Genomic DNA, 16,343 nt, shown 5'->3' on the forward strand with positions numbered 1-16,343 from the left:
CCCTAGGAAGCCACTGGTCGACTCGGACTCCAGATTGTCTGGGGGACCTCAGCCTTCGCAGCGGGAATGGCATCCACGATCCCTTCTGCGGTAACGACCCCTCGGTACACAGGCCTCAGGCATCACCATGCCTCCCGCTCCCCCTAGTCCCCACGGTCCTCAAAGCTTTCAGCTAGCTTGCTCACAAGTCCAACATGCACACATTAACTTCAGTCCTTGCAACCGCTTGCAGCCGGCCCAGCGCGCCGCGCTTCCATTCTTTTATCGGTCTCAAAAAGTTCTAGTTACCCGCCTCCTCCTCAGCGAAGGGGGCCGTCTTATCGCCCATACTATTGGTTGGTAGAGCCGTCCCTCAGAGAAGAGGCCGGGCCAGGTTCCCTTGGGAGGATCTAATTGGCCTTCTTGACAGTCACTCGCCTGTGTCTGGCTTGCGATTGGTTTTCGTTGGACGAGGCTCAGGATTTGCTTTTCTCTGCCTCCATCCCCACAGAGTGGAGCCCTGGGCGTCTCCGCCCCTTGATTGGACCTGATTGGCTCCATCCCCGCTCCTGAGATTTGTGATTGGGTGCGGCTGCGCGGGGCGGGCCGGCCTGGAACCTCGGCCGTTGGCGAGCGCTCTAATCTCGTCCCCCCTCCCTTCTTCTCGCCTCACTCCGTGCAGGAGTCTCCACCCCTCCCGGCGGTTCTGATTAGCCACTTCCGACGCGTCTCGGGGTCCCGATTGGCCCGCCGGGTCCCTGAGCCCGATCCCTCCCCCCGGGAAGCGACTACGGCGGCTCCGAGGAGGGGGAGGGGCAAGGAGGGACGGCCGGTCGCCGTCAGTCAGGCAGCGGGAGCCGCCGGGAGCGGATGGCGGCGGCGGTGGCGGCCCCACTCGCCGCCGGGGGTGAGGAGGCAGCGGCCACGACGTCCGTCCCAGGGTCTCCAGGTCTGCCTGGGAGCCGCAGTGCAGAGCGGGCCCTAGAGGAGGCCGTGGCCACCGGGACGCTGAACCTGTCTAACCGGCGTTTGAAGCACTTCCCCCGGGGCGCGGCTCGCAGCTACGACCTGTCAGACATCACGCAGGCTGGTGAGTGTGCAACCAGGCCCAGAGCCCGGCTGGGACCCTCGTTTGCATAGTCCCGCCCCTTGCTTGTTTCTCCCGGGGCCGGGGCGTCTGGCCCGCCCCATCACCTGGCCATCGGAGTTCTGGATTCTGTGGATTTGCATAAGTCCGCTACCAGCCCCCTCCCCACTTTAAGAACTACTAGACAATGAGCCCTTTTCTCGTTTGCCTGGAACACCCAGAGTCCCTGGCCGAGCGTCGTGAGAGCCCCCCTCCCACCTCCGCCCTCTGCTGCTCTTTATTTGCATATCTGCGCACCTGTAGAATGGTCCCGCCCCTCACCTGGTTGGCTTATTTGCGTGATCTCTTCAACCTCAGTTCTGATCATTCCATACAGCAGCCCCCGAAAGCCCACCCCACCCCATGACTCCTTTCTCTTTCCTCACTTCGTTTGCAACTCTTTCCCCTGTCCCACCGAGATACGAGCAGCCCCAGGCCCCCGCTTCCCATAGATTTGCCCTGACAACCCCAAGTTTGTGTCCTTCGCTTTGTAGTCCCGCCCCCTAAGCCTGCTGCCTCTTTCCACTCTTCACCCAGCCAGCCTGTGGAAAAGAAGCAAATCTCCCACCTCCCCCATCTCTTCTCCGCGAGTTCTTCCTCCCATTATCCTGACCCCTTTATCTGAGACTCCTCCTCCTTCTTGCGTGTGTGAGGTCACTGTGGAGCCTGTGATCTCATAGACACCCCAGAATTCCCATTTCAGTTTCTGCTTTTCCCCAGGGGGCAGGGACTTTAGGCAATTGCTGAAAGGAAGGAAATCTTTTCTCCCAGCTAAGAGTGCTGGGACTCTAGAGACTGTCCCCACTGCCCTTCCCACTCCCCCACCCCTAGGATCCCGCTAATCATGCGCCCCCCACCCTGGTGTCTGTTGATGGTAGGGTGTAGGAGACTCCACTGTGACAGGTGAGTCAGGCCTCAGCTGCTCAGAAGGCCAACGTTGACCTTGGGCTGGCAGCTGGGGGGGTGGGGATTGGGAGAGGGGCGGAGGACCGCATTCCCAAAGCCCCACCCCAGCGGAGCCCAGGGTGGGACTTGGGGCTGGATGAGAGTGACCCCTGATGACACTACCGTGGGACTGCATTCCCCACCTAGCAGGTGCCTGCTCACCTGCAAACACCCTAGTCTTTCCTCAACTGTCTGGAGAGAACCAGTTGAAACCACTCTGCTTGTCTTGGGTTGCTAGGTAAACTCACTGGCCGGCTCTGCGGTGAGTGAGTTCAGGGAACCCGGGAGCCATTCCCGTCCTTCTGAGTCTCCCCAGCCGCCTAACCCCCCAGCTCCAGATCGACCTCAGCAGCTGTGTGACACTCGCCGTCTGTTCCCTTCCCCTCCCCCTTGCTTGTTTTTTGACAAAGACCAAATGTTATTCTTTACTTCCTTAGGGCTCTGTCTGTGAGAGTGGACTCCTGGGGAAAACTCCCGGGAACTCCGGGGCCCCTCCCAGCTCCCACCCCCTCCCGCCTCCTCCCCAGCATTCCGGCTCAGGGTGCAGCCTGTTCTCCTGGGACAGCCCCAGCTTCCTGTGAACCCCTCTCTGCCCTGCTCTCCACACAGGAACCCTCAGTTCTTTCAGGGCCCAGGTTCTAGGCCAGGTGGGTCTCTCTCATCCCGAGCTCTCTCCTCTGGCCCCTCTCCCCACGCAGGGTGCCTGTAGCTTGGGGTAGAAAAGGGGAAGTGACAGGAAGCCAGTCAGTGTTGCCCATACCCTGATCTCCACACCTCCTTGCCCTGACAGATAAAGGCTTCCAGCACTGCCGCCCCAGTCATGTGGAAGCTCTCCTCCTGTTTCCCCAGCTCTTTCTGAACCAGCGTGTTCCTTGCACGTGCTGTCCCATGGCCCAGGTCCCTGATGTCCCTTGGACTTGTTCCTGGGGCCCTGATAGCAGGATGAATCCTGAGGTGGGGGAAGGGCTGCACTCGCAAAAGAGAAGTGCAGCTCGATCTCTCACAGACCACATCCTGTGCCTCCTAGGCCCTGCCTCCTCCAGCCCTGCTCCCTTCCGCCCCGAGCTTTTGCCCCCTGTGCACCCCATCGGAACTTGCTCCCCACCCCTTCTCCCACAGGCCCCTGCAGTGCACACAACAGAAAGCAGGCAGGTGGAGGGGGCGGGGCTGGAGGATGCGTCTGGCCCTCCCAGCCTCTCCAGAACCGTCTTCTCCTGGGACAGGTCTGTCTGGCACAGCAGGGCTGGGATCAGTGGGGGCTCCTGGGGAGTCCGGCTGTCATCCATCCCAGTAAACACAGGGCCCACCAGAGACAGAAGCCGACAGATTGCCTCTGCTTCATTTCCTGTCACAAGACTCACCTCCTTGGGGGATAACCCCAGCTTCCCCTCCCCTCGGCTTTTGCTTGCCCTTCCCTGGAGAGGGCCCTCTAAGAAGCTCACCCAAGCACCGTGGCCTGGGACTTCCCGCAGCAGGCCCCGGGCCCCTCCCAGTACAGGCTGAGCAGAGGAAGCAGAAACCCGGCTGCAGAAGTCTGAGCAGCGAGTGCCTCCAGCCTGGCAGGAACCCTGCCCTAGTGTAGCAAGCCACTGATTGAGATAAAAGGATGGCAATAGGCTCTCCCCTCCTTTCCACCCTCTCCACGCCTCTCCCAGGCCCAAGACACAGGTGCTGGTCTGAAGTCTGGGTAAAAGTGAGAGAGGACATAGAGGCCGGCTGTTGGGAGTGGAAGAGGGTAGGAAGGAGGCCAGTCCCTGCCTGGGACTCCAGCTCCCACCTCTGGCTTGGTCCACTTGTCTTTCTCTCAGGTCCTCGGGAATCTGTAACTTCGTGGTCCCGTGGACCTGGCTCACTGATCCCAGGGGCTGGTGAAAAACTGTAGGCCAGCATCAGGTCTCTAGACTAGGCTCTAATGACCCCTGGTTTTTCCCCGAGGTTGAAAATAGGCTGAGGGTGGGAGACAGAGCCCTTAGGAGGGAGGAGCCTTCTTGGTCATCTCCCTCAAGGGCGGGTCATAGTCTTACCTTGCATCTCCCGGCCCGTCACCTTGCTAGTTCCTTTGGAGCATCAGCCTTCTCCTATGACCTTTGCCTTCCACCTCCTCAGGCATCACAGGACAACGGGAGCCACAGGAATTAGAGAATCTAACCACCCTTGTAGAATAGCCCTGTGTTTGTGTGTCTGAAGACAGTGTTTGTGGCTCGCCCTCCCCCCACCCCCCAGTCTAGGCTTCTCCAGCCCAGTCTTGCCTTTGCCTTTCTGGTTATACCTGGAGTGTGCTCCAGGTTACGAAGTCTTTCTTCTTAAACTCTAGGGAGTCCAGGTTTATAGGTCTGATTCTTTAGGTCGGCTGGGGAGGTAGAAGGCTGGGCAACTGGCTCTGGGGAATCCAGGACCGGGCCTTTGCAAGCTCCCCCCGACACTTGTTTCCCCTAGACCTGTCGCGGAACCGGTTCCCCGAGGTGCCAGAGGCGGCGTGCCAGCTGGTATCCCTGGAGGGCCTGAGCCTGTACCACAATTGTCTGAGATGCCTGAACCCAGCCTTGGGGAATCTCACCGCTCTCACCTACCTCAACCTCAGGTAGGGAGGCAGGACCACAGGAGGGTAGGGGGTTGTCCTTCTCAGCCCCAAGTACCAGTGCATGGCACCCTGAGTGACCCTCCCCGTGACCCAGAAAGTAGGGCAACACGGGAGAGTCCCTGCCTGGAGGGGGAGCCCACCGCCTTTCTCCTTCCTGCAGCCGAAACCAGCTGTCGTCGCTGCCGCCCTACATCTGCCAGCTGCCCCTGCGAGTGCTCATTGTCAGCAACAACAAACTGGGGGCCTTGCCTCCCGACATCAGTGCCCTGGGGAGCTTGCGCCAGCTCGTGAGGATGCGGAGCAGGGAGGCTGGGGGGATGGCTGAGCCAGGCACTAGGGACTTTTGGCGGGAGGGCCGGGAAAGGCGGGATGCGCCCTAGGGAAAGGGATGAGACTAAAGGAAGTAGCCTGGTCCAGGAGGCAGTTTCTGATGCTCCTTGCCCACATCTCTCCTTATTCCAGGACGTGAGCAGCAATGAGCTGCAGGCGCTCCCCGCAGAGCTGTGTAGCCTCCCCACCCTGCGGGATCTCAACGTTCGGAGGAACCAGCTCAGCACCCTGCCTGATGGTGAGGGAGAGGAAGACTTAGAGGGTGTCCGGGGGTGTGTGTGTATGTGTGTGTATCTACCTTGAACAGTGATGCCTTAGTTGCCCAGGGTTTTGCCATGTGTGAGATGCACTGTAAACTATTTTCCTTGCTCTTGACCAGCACCGCTCTGAAGCCGGCAAGGCAGGGTTTCTTAGCTGTACTGACAGTTGTGGGGAAACGTAGAGGAGGGGCAGGAGGTGGGTGTGTCAGCAGGCACCCTGTAGAACTTCACGGTCAGAAAGGGCCTTCGAGCTCACCCAGTGTCACCACTGAGCGCAGATGAAGCTCTCAAAACCTTAGTCTGGTGAGGCCCCGTGCTGCCTCCCCAGAGATTCTGCACCAGTGCACTGGAGCCCAAGCAAGCCCATTTTAATGAGCTAACTGTGATGCACCCCGACACTTGATAGCCTCTGTTCCAAAGCAGACACACCTTCCTTTATTCACTCAGCTGTGTGTGTGTGTGTTTCCTGTGTTTTAGGTGGGGACTAGGTAGATGTGAGTGATGTCACTCAGTTCTGGGGCCAGCTCTGAAGATTTAAGGGCTTAATGGGGAGAGACAAGCGGAGGGAGGTGCTAGGACAGGAAACTTAAAGCCGTAGAAGCTGGAGGGAGCCATGGCTCTGCCGGGGACCCTGGGGAAGACCTTGGCCCTGAGGCACAGTAGGAGCTGACCTTTGAAGGAGAGTTCCCCATCCTTCTGCAGCCGAGGCAGAAGTACCCCTATATGTAGAGTATAGAGGTCCAGCATGGAATGGTTAGGAATGCAAGCCAGAACTGGTGGAAAGGACCACGGCCATGCTACCCTTGTTTTTGAAGAGCAGGCGAGGGGAGTCAGGTGGCTACCTGTTTCTCTGGGCTCCTCCCATTCTTCTTCTAAGATGGTAGGGGTACATAAGCATTTGATCAGGGCTCTCTCTGGGCCATAAGAGACCCCAGCAAAATGCCCCGGGGAAACAGAGGAAGGAGCAATAAATTCCAGCCTAGTGTCTGGAAAGATTTCAGAGAAGTGACACCTGAGCTGAACCTGGAAAGATGCATGGACAGAAAATGGGGTTCTCCTAGCTGAGCAGACAGCATGTAGAGAGGCCAGAGCCAAGGGGCTGGAGGGTGGTCCAATGTGGTGTGACGGTGGGAAGCGAGGTGGGAAATGTGGGCGGAGCCAGATCATGAACTCCTTAACCAGGGAATGCTGCTTGACCAGACAGCAGTGATTTTTATTCTCATCCTGTGTCTCGGCTCATCACTAATCCAGGGGACCTCTCTGAGAAGTGGAGAAGGGTACCATTTTCCTGCAGGTGGGCCAGGGCTTGACTAGTAGAGCGCCTGGGGGTTGCAGCCCTCACTTGCCTGTGCCTTTGTGCAGGGCACTGCCCGCTCACCTGCAGCAGCCCTGGCTGCAAGTCCTGAAAGGCTTTTGAGCAACAAGGTGTCACAGTTTGATTTGGGCCCTGTGATGGACACTTGAGGAGGAGGAAGTGGCAGTGGGGTGGAGTGGGCAGGGAGGAGAAGCGGATGGGCAGCAGCTGAAGTCAGTTTGAGTGGACAGAGGAGCAGGGCGGTGGTTCCTAGGGAGTGCCCTCCGCCCACCAGGGCAGAGGGGGCTGCTGGAGAGGTGACATGCCAGCCAGAGCAGGGGGCAGAGGAAGTGAGCACAAGGCCCCGCCCCTGAGCATGCACCTGACTTCTCCCTCACCCACCCCCAGAGCTGGGGGACCTTCCTCTTGTCCGCCTGGATTTCTCCTGTAACCGTGTCTCCCGCATCCCGGTCTCCTTCTGCCGCCTCAGGCACCTGCAGGTCATTCTGTTGGACAGCAACCCCCTGCAGAGCCCACCTGCCCAGGTGAGTTGGGAGCAGGGCTGGGCGGTAGGGGTGGGAGGGGGCGCAGGGCTGGCTGAGAGTTGGCAGGAGTTGGGGGTGTGGGTCCCTTTGGTAGCCAAGCAGGATCTCAGGGTCCCCCCGTCCCCTCACTATGCGTCTCCACACCCAGATCTGCCTGAAGGGAAAACTTCACATCTTCAAGTATTTGTCAACAGAGGCTGGGCGGCGCGGTGGGTCTGCACTGGGGGACCTTGCCCCTTCCCGCCCCCCAAGTTTCAGCCCCTGGTAAGTTCCACGTGGAAAGGAAAGAAGCCCCTGGATACTTAAACCCCTCCCCAGCACCAGGGACCCCGTGGTTTCCGGAGGGTGGATGAGAGGGTGGCCGCCTAGAACGGGGCTGACCAGCTCTCCCTGGCTGGTCCCAGCCCCGCCGAGGACTTGTTTCCGGGACGTCGGTACGATGGTGGGCTGGATTCGGGCTTCCACAGCGTTGACAGTGGCAGTAAGAGGTGGTCTGGAAATGAGGTAAGGGCCTCCTTCCCATGGGACACAGGGGATCTCAGGCCCAGGGAGAACCTCTGAGCTAGGACCCTTGGTGTTCTGCCTTGAAAGCTCAGAGTGATGAGGGTGGCTGGAGCCATCCTCTTCAGTCCCTCGTCCAAGTGCCTCAGGGAAGGGCTGGTTCACCATGGGCCCCGGACTCTGGAGGGTCTATCTCCCATCTCTGCCTTTCTGCATTTCCAGTCAACAGATGAGTTCTCCGAGTTGTCCTTCCGGATCTCGGAGCTGGCCCGGGAGCCTCGGGGGCCCAGGGAGCGAAGGGAGGATGGCTCTGGTGAGCAGTGGGGACATGGGCTCCGGGCTGGGGGTGTGGACGAGGCCCTCAGCGCCCCACTCCGCTCTCTGACACGCCCTGCTCTCTCTAGCTGACGGAGACCCTGAGCAGATCGACTTCATCGACAGCCACGTGCCTGGGGAGGATGAGGAGCGAGGTACCGGCGAGGTGAGGGGCTGCCGCATCCCGTGTCCATCTACGCGAGAGGGCCGGGGGGAGCGAGCCAGTGCAGGCTCGGAGGACCCCCTCAGCTCCTCTGCTGTTCTGTCTTCAGGAGCCGCGCCCGCCAGAGTCGAGCCCTGTGGCAGGAGACGGGGAGAGGGCACCGAGCAGCAGGTACCCGTGGAGCCCCCCGAGGTGGCACCCCCTCCCTTCACGCGTGTCTCCTCTCCCCCACCAGCTCTGCCTCTCGTCCCTTGCCCTCAGGCGGGAGGAGCCGGCAGGGGAGGAGCGGCGGCGCCCGGACACCTTGCAGCTGTGGCAGGAGCGTGAGCGGCGGCAGCAGCAGCAGCAGCAGAGTGCAGTGTGGGGGGCCCCCAGGAAGGACAGGTGAGCGCACGGGAGCCCCCACGAGCTTCTCTGTCTCTTGGGGTTGGCGGAGCTGGGCACTGCTGACCCCACGTCTCCTTCCTTTTCTAGTTTCCTGAAGCTGGGGGTCAGGGCTGCTGGTGGGGGTCCTGCTGCCTCGTCCACTCAGGCCGCCTTCAAGTATGTGTCCTGGACTCCACGTCCCTCAGTCCCCGCCCTGCGTGCACACCCTTGCCCCAACCACCCCTCTGATTCCCCTTCTGTGTCTCCTCAGCGGCACGTCCAGGTCCAATGCCACCCAGCTGGGAGCATCAGGGGGGCAGGGAGCCCCCACCCCCGCCCCTGCCTCCACCTCCCAGGAGCCCCCGCTTCCATCTGGACCAGGTAGGAGAGGAGCTTTGGGTGAAGGACTGGGGCCTGTGTAGGTGGCGGGGGGGCCGGTTGAGGCCTGGCAGCCTGACGGAGGGGTAGGACACTGAGGTGTTTCTCTGCCCTGTCCCTGTCCCCTGGCCCCCAGCGACCGCACCTGCTCCCCGGCCGCTCAGCTCCATTCAGAGACCAAACAGCTTCCTCTTCCGTTCTTCCTCTCAGAGCAGCTCAGGTGGGTCTTGCCCCCTCCCCAGTACTAATCCAGCGCTAAGCCCCGGGCTGGGGTCGTCCCTTGTGGCCTAGAAGTTCTCTGGTCAATTGTCCCTTTGTGTGGAAAATCCCACAAGCGCAGAGGCAGGAGATGTGAGTGCCAGACACTGCGACCCGGCTACAAAGTCCATGGTGGGCGGTGGAGACAGCCCCACATCCCCCTTTTCTCCAGGCCCTTCCTCACCAGACACTGTCTTGAGACCTCGGCGACCCCCCCAGCTTTTGGATGAAAAGGAGGTGATGGCTCAGCTGCGCCAGGTATGAGAGGTGGGACTCGTGTGGGTGGAGCCTGGGTTCCACGTGGGCCCAAGTTTCCTGGCTTCCCTCAGCCTCCTCCTTGCCCAGCCTGGTACTTCCTCTGGAGACGCTGACCTCTCCCCCTCCTTCCCATCTTCCAGGTGCTTGAGTGCCACCTGCAGCGGCCACTGCCCGATGACCTGGCCGAGGCTCTGGCCAACGGGGTCATCCTCTGTCAGCTGGCCAACCAGCTGCGGCCCCGCTCTGTGCCCTTCATTCATGTGCCCTCACCTGCTGTGGTCAGTTGGGGCCCAGGGCAGGAAGTGGGGGTTTGGGCAGGAACCCCTGGGGCCTCTCTCTTACTCCCTCTTTCCTTTCTCACCCACCCTCAGCCAAAACTCAGTGCCCTCAAGTCTCGGAAGAACGTAGAGAGTTTCTTAGAAGCCTGTCGAAAAATGGGGGTACCTGAGGTATGGGGATGTGCTCTCGGGCGCAGGGCTGGTCTCTCCTATAAAGGGTACAGTTTGTCCTGGGCTCAGCGGGGCCCTCTGCATGGATGCTCACGGGGGTCTCTGCTCCCCAGAAGGAAGCACAGCCACCAGCCCATCCTGTGTGTCCCCCCCGCATGCCTCCCTTCCCGCACTCTGCATGTTGGCGTGGCTCTGGCCCTGCATGTGAGGGCAGGGGTGGGAAGGATGGTCTTGCTGCTGCTATTGACGTGTGTCCTTTGTCTTGTCCATCTGTCCTACTCTCCCTTCCCAGGCTGACCTGTGCTCGCCCTCAGATCTCCTCCAGGGCACTGCCCAGGGGCTTCGGACCACCCTGGAGGCTGTGACGCGGGTGGGGGGCAGGGCGCCCCCGCCCCCCTGGCCCCCCTCGGGTCTAGGCGGCTTCATCCTCTTCTACGTGGTCCTAATGCTGCTGCTCTGTGTCGTCTACACTCGGCTCCTGGGCTCCTAGGACCTGCAGTCACCCCTCCCCCGCCCCTTGCCCTCTTTTCTATTTATGACTCCTGTGCAACCCCCTCCCCACCAGTGGTGCCTTCAGCCCCTACCAAAGACACTAGTGAACCCCACCCCTCATACACACTGACTTCAGAGGCCCCACTCTGGTACCCCCAGACCCTGGGCCCCCAGCCTCTGGTCCCCTCCTGTAGCCCCTCCCCCTGCCCCGCCCCCTGCGTGCTGATGGTGCCTTCGAGTCCTCCCTGCTTCCCCAGAGGGTGGAGCTTAACCTTCCTCCTTGCACCCCCCCACCCCACCCCCGCTGCTATAGGGGGCTAAATTATCTATATTTTGTAGAGAGAACTCTATATTTGTAGAGGATGCAGGGGCCCAGGCAGGGGCCCTGTCTCTTGTATAAATTGTACAGATCGTGGCCGCGTGTGTGTTTGTGTGTGTGTGTGCGCGTCTGCTCCTGCTGTGCTGGGCCCAGCCCAGCCGTGTCCCCTGGGCTCTATGTGCCAGCCCGCCTACTCCAGCATTTTCCTCTGAAAGTGGCAGGTCTGTCCTCCCCTCTAAGCCTCGGCCCGCTGTGTCATCTCCCTTCTGTTACCCTCTGGCAGCTTCCTTGCATCTCGGTGGTCCCCAAGCCATGTGCAGGGTGCACTTGACCTTTGCCTGCTACATCCCATCAGCCCCCTTGGTTCAGGCTCTTTTAGGGTGTCTCCTACCCCACGGCCAAGAGGAGGAGGTGACAAGGGGAACTTAACCCTGGCCCCTTCCCCCCAGGAGTCCCTGTGCCAGCCCCACCACATCCTGGAGGAGGAGGGGGCCCCGGGAAGGGGCCTCCCCTACATCGCTGCTGTCATCCATGCACTGCTGGAACGGCCTTAGGGTTGAGGTCGGGGTGCAGGGGCCCAACCCGGCGGGGGCCCCAGGAACCGAAGACAGCGGCGTCTGGGCTCCGCTCTCTAGTGAGGACTGGTGAGGGCGGCCTCGGGCCTGGCCCTATGCCTTGGGCACCTCTGCCCCGGAGGTTGGAGGCAGGCCGGCCCAGCAAGGCGCATGGCCGCCTCTGGGTGCGGCCAAGGGTGGAAGATGGGGAGCTGGATGTTGTTGTGTCAAGTGCAATAAAGAGAAGCCGGAAGCCCTCTAGGTCGCCCCTCAGATATGTCTGTGTGTGTGTGTGCGCGCGCACGCGCGCGAATAAGAGCAGGGCGCGAGTTCCCCCTCCCCACTTCCACATCCGGGTGGCCACCACGTCCACTTCGGGGGCCGCGGTTCTTTTCCCAGGCTTCACCCTCGCGCGCGGCCCTGCCACCCCGCCGCCAGGGGGCGCTCGCGGGAATCCCGGCGGGTCGGCGCGCCACGTGTCCCGGAAACGCGCTGGGCGCCGGCGTCACGAGGCATCGCGAGGCCCCGTGAGACCCTGCGAGGTGGGCCACAACCTGAGCTCTTGGGCACGCGCGTGGCAGCACAGGTCTCTTAGGGAGGCCGGGCCAGAGGAGGGACCGAGAGGGGCCTGGCGGGCTGCGCGAGCGCAGAGGTGTGGCCCTGCCCGCCTTCCTGACTCGACATGCTGCCCTGGAACGCCCGGCGGTGGGGCGCGGGTGAAGAGCAGGCGCCCATGGAACGATGCCCCTCGGCGGACAGCGGCCTCTCCCAGGCCTGGGACTCCGGAGAGGAAGCCCTGGTGGAGCCAGGAACAGCCACAGAGGGCAGGTGAGGGGCTCGGCCGACGGCACTTGGGGGGAACCCAGGAGGGGCCCACAGTATGAGGAACTCTCAGTTGTCCCTACTGAATAATGGGTATGATCCGTCTCCCCGCACCGGGCCCCCTGGGCTCTGCCTTGGAGATATTCAGACTTGGAGTGGGGGCGGTGACTGGGGGAGGCTGTGACCGGATCATCTCAGTACCCCTCTCCCCGTGCCCCCAGCCCCCAGCCCTGGCGTCGAAGACTTTCCTGGACTCGGAAAGAGCAGCTGCGGCCTCGGCTCCTCCCAGGCCTGGCTGCCAAGCATTCCCCGGGAACTCCAGGTAGGTACAGTGTCCTGCCATTTTACCCCCAAGACCCTTTTACTGATTCCTGAGCCTGTTTTAATCGCCTCATCTCCTGCTCTCTCTCCTCTCCCCGCCCCAGTTCCTTTCTCCCTTCAGAGGACTTGGGGGGTGGCACCATCAAAGATGACCCTGTTAGCGCCCTGGGACCCCAACTATGAGGCTGCAGCAGGACGTCGGCTGGTGTGGGTGAGTTGGGGGTACCTATGGCAGTGACCTTGGGTAGGACAGGGATGCCTTGGAAGGGGCTGAAGAGCCAGGAATCTTTCCTGTCCCTCCCTCTACAGGGACCTAGCTGTGCATCTGGCATCTCCGTATCAGGCCGGACCTTGTACCATCCCTCATTCTGGCCTCTGTACCAGGCAGCCTCATGCAGGGGCCTCAGGCCCGGTCTAGCAGGATGTTGGCGTGAAGAGCAAGTGCCCAGGGGTGCAGGTACTGCCCTTGGTCCTCTCAGGTTCCGCAGAGAACCAGTGCAGAGCTTGCCACCCCAGTAGCTTCTCCTCCCCAGGGTTCCCGGTGATGTGCTCTGAAGATGTCTTCTTTTTGGACCGTCTGCTGCCCCGTGGGCAGCGTGTTCCCCTGTACCTGTCTGAGGCCTCTCAGCAGGTGAGCGCTCCTGCTGCCTCCGCCTCACCCCAGCCTTCAGGCAGGGCTTTCCGGGAGACACTGCCCCTCCTCTCTCCTCAGGTGATGGGGTCTCTGAAGCTGCTGCTCCCACGCCCGATCATGTCCCCCTGGCTCCTCCCCATTCCGACTTCGCGCTGCTCCACTGCTTGGCTCAGTGGACCAGAGCTAATCGCCCTCACTGGCCTCCTGCAGATGAGCCAGGGGGAACCGAGACCCAGCACCTCAGGGGCTCCCGGGCTTCCTTCTGGTCCCCCAGCCCTTGCCTCTGGTCACCCAGCTGCCAGTGGTGGCTCGGGCTGTTCTCACTGCGGGGAACCATCTCTCCCCGGGACCCCAGACGCCCAAGGTCCATAGCTCCTCCAGGGACAGAATGGGCCCTCTACTTCCCCAGGCAGGTTCTATTGATAATAAAACTGTTGGTTTGCAAACAGGCTCCTCGTGGTAAATAGCAGGGGGGGTGGGGGTGGAGGCAGGGATGGGTTCTCTTCCTCTACGACAGCTTTGACTGCCCCTCTCTGATTCTTGTTACTCATTCCCCCATGAGGTGGGGAACCTATGGACCTAAGACCTTTCCAGGCTGACCAAGCAGGGAAACTTTAATGAAGAGGGGGAGTGTACAGAGTATTACTCTAGACTAGACTGAATATATTAGAAGCAAGGGCTCCCTCAGCTTTGCCAGGCCTGGGAGAAGGAGGATTGTCTGAGCACAGAGCTGGCATTGGGAGAAGCAAAGTAGGGAGTAAGGGGGTGTCATCATTTTGGCCGGGGGGGGGGGGCTGTGGGGGCACTAGTGTAAGATACCTGGTGCTCTCATCCCTCTTGCGCTGGGGTCCCAGGACTGGCAGACACCCGGCAAACCTGCAGGTGGGTTGGGGGAGAGCCAGATCTGTATGTCTTTTGCATCATCGATGTTGTCATCGTCAGGGGCAGGGTGGGGGGCCGAAGCCGACTTGAGAGTCTGGAGTGATGCTGCAGGAACTCTGTGGGGAAACAGGATCAGGGCTTTGGCTCAGAAGATCTAGAAATGTGTAGGGTTCTGGTGGTGGTTGTGTTTTTTAAGGGGAGAAGAGTTCTAGAATTTTCTCCCTTAAAAGAATCCAACTTCTTGGGAAACCTCCTCCCAAAGGTTGGAAGGAGTGGAGTGGGCAGCGGGCCCTAGGGGGCAGCTCGGTGCTTCTGCTGGTCACACGTCCTGGGCACATCTGGACTTCAGAGCCACTCCGATGTGTGAAGGGGGCTTTGGGGTTGAGAAAGGGTGGGTGGGAAGGCATTCTTAACCTTGCACTTCTTTTTTTTCCTCCCTACACTCCTGTCTGTCCGCTATACTGACTGGTGTCCTGTCGAGGGGAGGCGGGGGTGGGGGTTGGCAGGGAGTTGGGGGTGGGGTGTCTCCTCACCCGGGTCTCCGCGAGGTTCTGGAACTCCAGCCGAGCGTAGCTGTGTGGGCGGGGCCTGGCCCCGGGGGCGTGGCCCCGCACCTCCAGGGGAGGGACCAGATCCAGGTCCACGTAGTTGAGGCCACGGTCTGGGGTCTCCGGGATGGCAGTGCCCATTCCTATGTAGTCCGCGGCCGCATACTCAATGCACACGTATTCCCCGGCTAACTCTGACGGCGGCTGCAAGCAGGGCTGAGCCCCAGCCCGTCCCCAGCCGTCTCTGATGCCGAGAGGAGAGCCTTGGAGCCCGGGTCCAGGCTCCCCGGCCCCGGAGGAAAGAGGCAAGAAACCTGAGGAAAAGGACCGTGGTGCACAGCAGCTCATGGTCACGTATTCAGTGACCCCTCCATCCTGGAGCGGCAGGCGGGGAGCTGCTTTGGTGGAGGCGGGAAGGCCCGGGGGCTCCATCACCACGTAGCCGCCGGCTTGGCCGCCCTTCATGGGCTCGTAGTCACTCCCGGCTCCCATTGTTATGTAGCCCCCGCTCCGCTCCAACCTCACGGGGTTGGAGGCTGCCTCCCCCAGCCTTGCCAGGGTCTTGGTTGCTTGCTCGCTGGTCTCACTCGGGCCATCCCGACGGTTCAGCTCGCTTGTTTGGGCTGCAGAGTCTGGGGTCTCATAAGATTGGGGGACAGAGGGTCTGAAGGCGCCCGTTGGGGGCTTTCTTGGCAGTGGCTCAGCCCTGCCAACAGCACCACTGTCCCCGATTCGCTTCATGGCGGCCAGAACTGTCTCGTGAATGCTTTGGGCCACCACGGCGTCGGGCGCCTGTAGCCAGAGCTCCCCGGGACCCGTGGGTGCTGAACGGCCGAGCTCCAGGAAGAAAAAAGAGTCTGCGTGGCCGCAGCGGCGCACGCTGAGCAGGGACAGGCGCAGGGCTGGCGGCGGAGATGCCCCGGTGGCCCCGGAGCCTCTGCCCCCTGGCTTCCGCAGCAGGCTCAGTACCCCGGAACCCAGGCACAGGCAGTAGCCGCCGCTGCCCAGGCCTCGTGCCCGCCCCAGCCCCTTGGGTCGCAGAGTCACAGGCCAGACGTCCTGAAACGGAGCGAGGATCCAGGCCCCGGGGTCCTCGGGGGAACTGGGACCTGAAGAAACAATGGGCTGGTAACCGGGACTCCGGGCCCACAGGTTGGAGACACTGTGCCTCAGGGAATGAAAACCCGAAGGTGTAAACCCTTCAGGTTTGGACTTGACTTTGGAGACCCTTGGGAGGGACCGCCTACGGATAGACCAAATCCACAACCGCCCCCCCCACCCCCACGCCCCAACACACACACACACACACACACACACACGCACACACGCACACACGCACACACTCCACCAGCTGCATCTCCCGCGGCGCGGGGCTGGGGCCTCACCGGCGGCGGCGCGCGCCTCGAGCAGGGCGCCGTACCACGCCTGCTGCTCCGCCTCGCTGGCCGCCGCCACGCCCAGGCTGCGGTCGCGCGTGTACAGGACGATCAGGTGGCGCTGGCGCGCGTCCATGCGCTTGCTGATGGTGCAGGCGCCCCCCAGGCTCACGCTGAACTTGGGCGGCGTTCGGCCGGCGCGGAACTTCTTCTCGCTCTCGTAACATTCGAGGCGCGGCGGGTCGGCGCGGAGCACAAAAAAGCGGCGGCGCTGGGACTTCTGCTTCCGCAGGTGGCCGCAGAGCCGCACGTCAGCCGGGCAGACCCAGGAACGCGGCGGACCCAGAGCCACGGCGGCCGACTGGGCCTCCGGGGTAGTCGTGGGGTCTCCGGCCTTCATTCTTGCCCAAAGCAATCAGGTGGCCGGAGCAAGGGGCTGGGACGGCTGGGGAGGGGCTGGCAGAGGCAGGGTAGAAAGAGCGGTCCCCGGGGACGGGGGCGGCGTCCTTATCCGTCTGGAAACTCCGCGTCTCTCTCCTGCTCCCAACTTCGTTTGGCCCCTCGCTGCGCGCAGCGTGTGCCCCAGTGGCGCCCTGTGGCCTGAGATACCCGGGGCTCCGACGGCCTCCCCGCCTCTCCCCTCCCTC

General features: G+C 61.9%; 3 protein-coding genes across 7 annotated transcripts; 2 read left to right on the forward strand and 1 right to left on the reverse strand.

The window, feature by feature from the left end:
* Position 1: 1 nt before the first annotated feature.
* LRCH4 (leucine rich repeats and calponin homology domain containing 4) lies at positions 2–11,386 on the forward strand. Of its 4 annotated transcripts, none has more exons than XM_070460314.1 (19): positions 2–90; positions 662–1,069; positions 4,487–4,631; positions 4,792–4,918; positions 5,094–5,199; positions 6,924–7,060; positions 7,209–7,324; positions 7,465–7,564; positions 7,784–7,874; positions 7,966–8,042; positions 8,149–8,210; positions 8,301–8,423; positions 8,514–8,582; positions 8,677–8,786; positions 8,920–9,003; positions 9,214–9,299; positions 9,440–9,577; positions 9,671–9,748; positions 10,041–10,655. In XM_070460314.1, the coding sequence occupies exons 2-19, from the start codon at positions 850–852 to the stop codon at positions 10,236–10,238; spliced, it is 2,067 nt and encodes a 688-aa protein (XP_070316415.1). In that variant the 5' UTR covers positions 2–90; positions 662–849; the 3' UTR covers positions 10,239–10,655. The 4 variants fall into 4 exon arrangements, with proteins under 4 accessions (XP_070316415.1, XP_020731329.1, XP_020731347.1 ...); XM_020875670.2 differs by having other exon boundaries at positions 16–104; XM_020875688.2 differs by lacking the exons at positions 2–90; positions 10,041–10,655 and adding an exon at positions 11,009–11,386 and having other exon boundaries at positions 482–1,069.
* A 94-nt stretch (positions 11,387–11,480) lies between these two features.
* On the forward strand, positions 11,481–13,336 carry SAP25 (Sin3A associated protein 25). 2 transcript variants are annotated; one of them, XM_020875767.2, is made up of 6 exons: positions 11,481–11,941; positions 12,157–12,257; positions 12,361–12,467; positions 12,566–12,713; positions 12,790–12,887; positions 12,969–13,336. In XM_020875767.2, exons 1-6 carry the CDS (start codon positions 11,796–11,798, stop codon positions 13,260–13,262), a joined length of 894 nt encoding a protein of 297 aa, XP_020731426.2. In that variant the 5' UTR covers positions 11,481–11,795; the 3' UTR covers positions 13,263–13,336. The 2 variants fall into 2 exon arrangements, with proteins under 2 accessions (XP_020731426.2, XP_020731419.2); XM_020875760.2 differs by having other exon boundaries at positions 12,790–13,336.
* A 141-nt stretch (positions 13,337–13,477) lies between these two features.
* On the reverse strand, positions 13,478–16,322 carry LOC110126493 (insulin receptor substrate 1-like). Its single transcript, XM_070460318.1, has 3 exons — positions 15,706–16,322; positions 14,306–15,429; positions 13,478–13,888 (listed from the first exon to the last, which is right to left on the reverse strand). Exons 1-3 carry the CDS (start codon positions 16,094–16,096, stop codon positions 13,829–13,831), a joined length of 1,575 nt encoding a protein of 524 aa, XP_070316419.1. The 5' UTR covers positions 16,097–16,322; the 3' UTR covers positions 13,478–13,828.
* Positions 16,323–16,343: the final 21 nt, after the last annotated feature.

The sequence above is a fragment of the Odocoileus virginianus genome, chromosome 33, assembly GCF_023699985.2.
Source record: "Odocoileus virginianus isolate 20LAN1187 ecotype Illinois chromosome 33, Ovbor_1.2, whole genome shotgun sequence".
Taxonomy (NCBI): domain Eukaryota; kingdom Metazoa; phylum Chordata; class Mammalia; order Artiodactyla; family Cervidae; genus Odocoileus; species Odocoileus virginianus.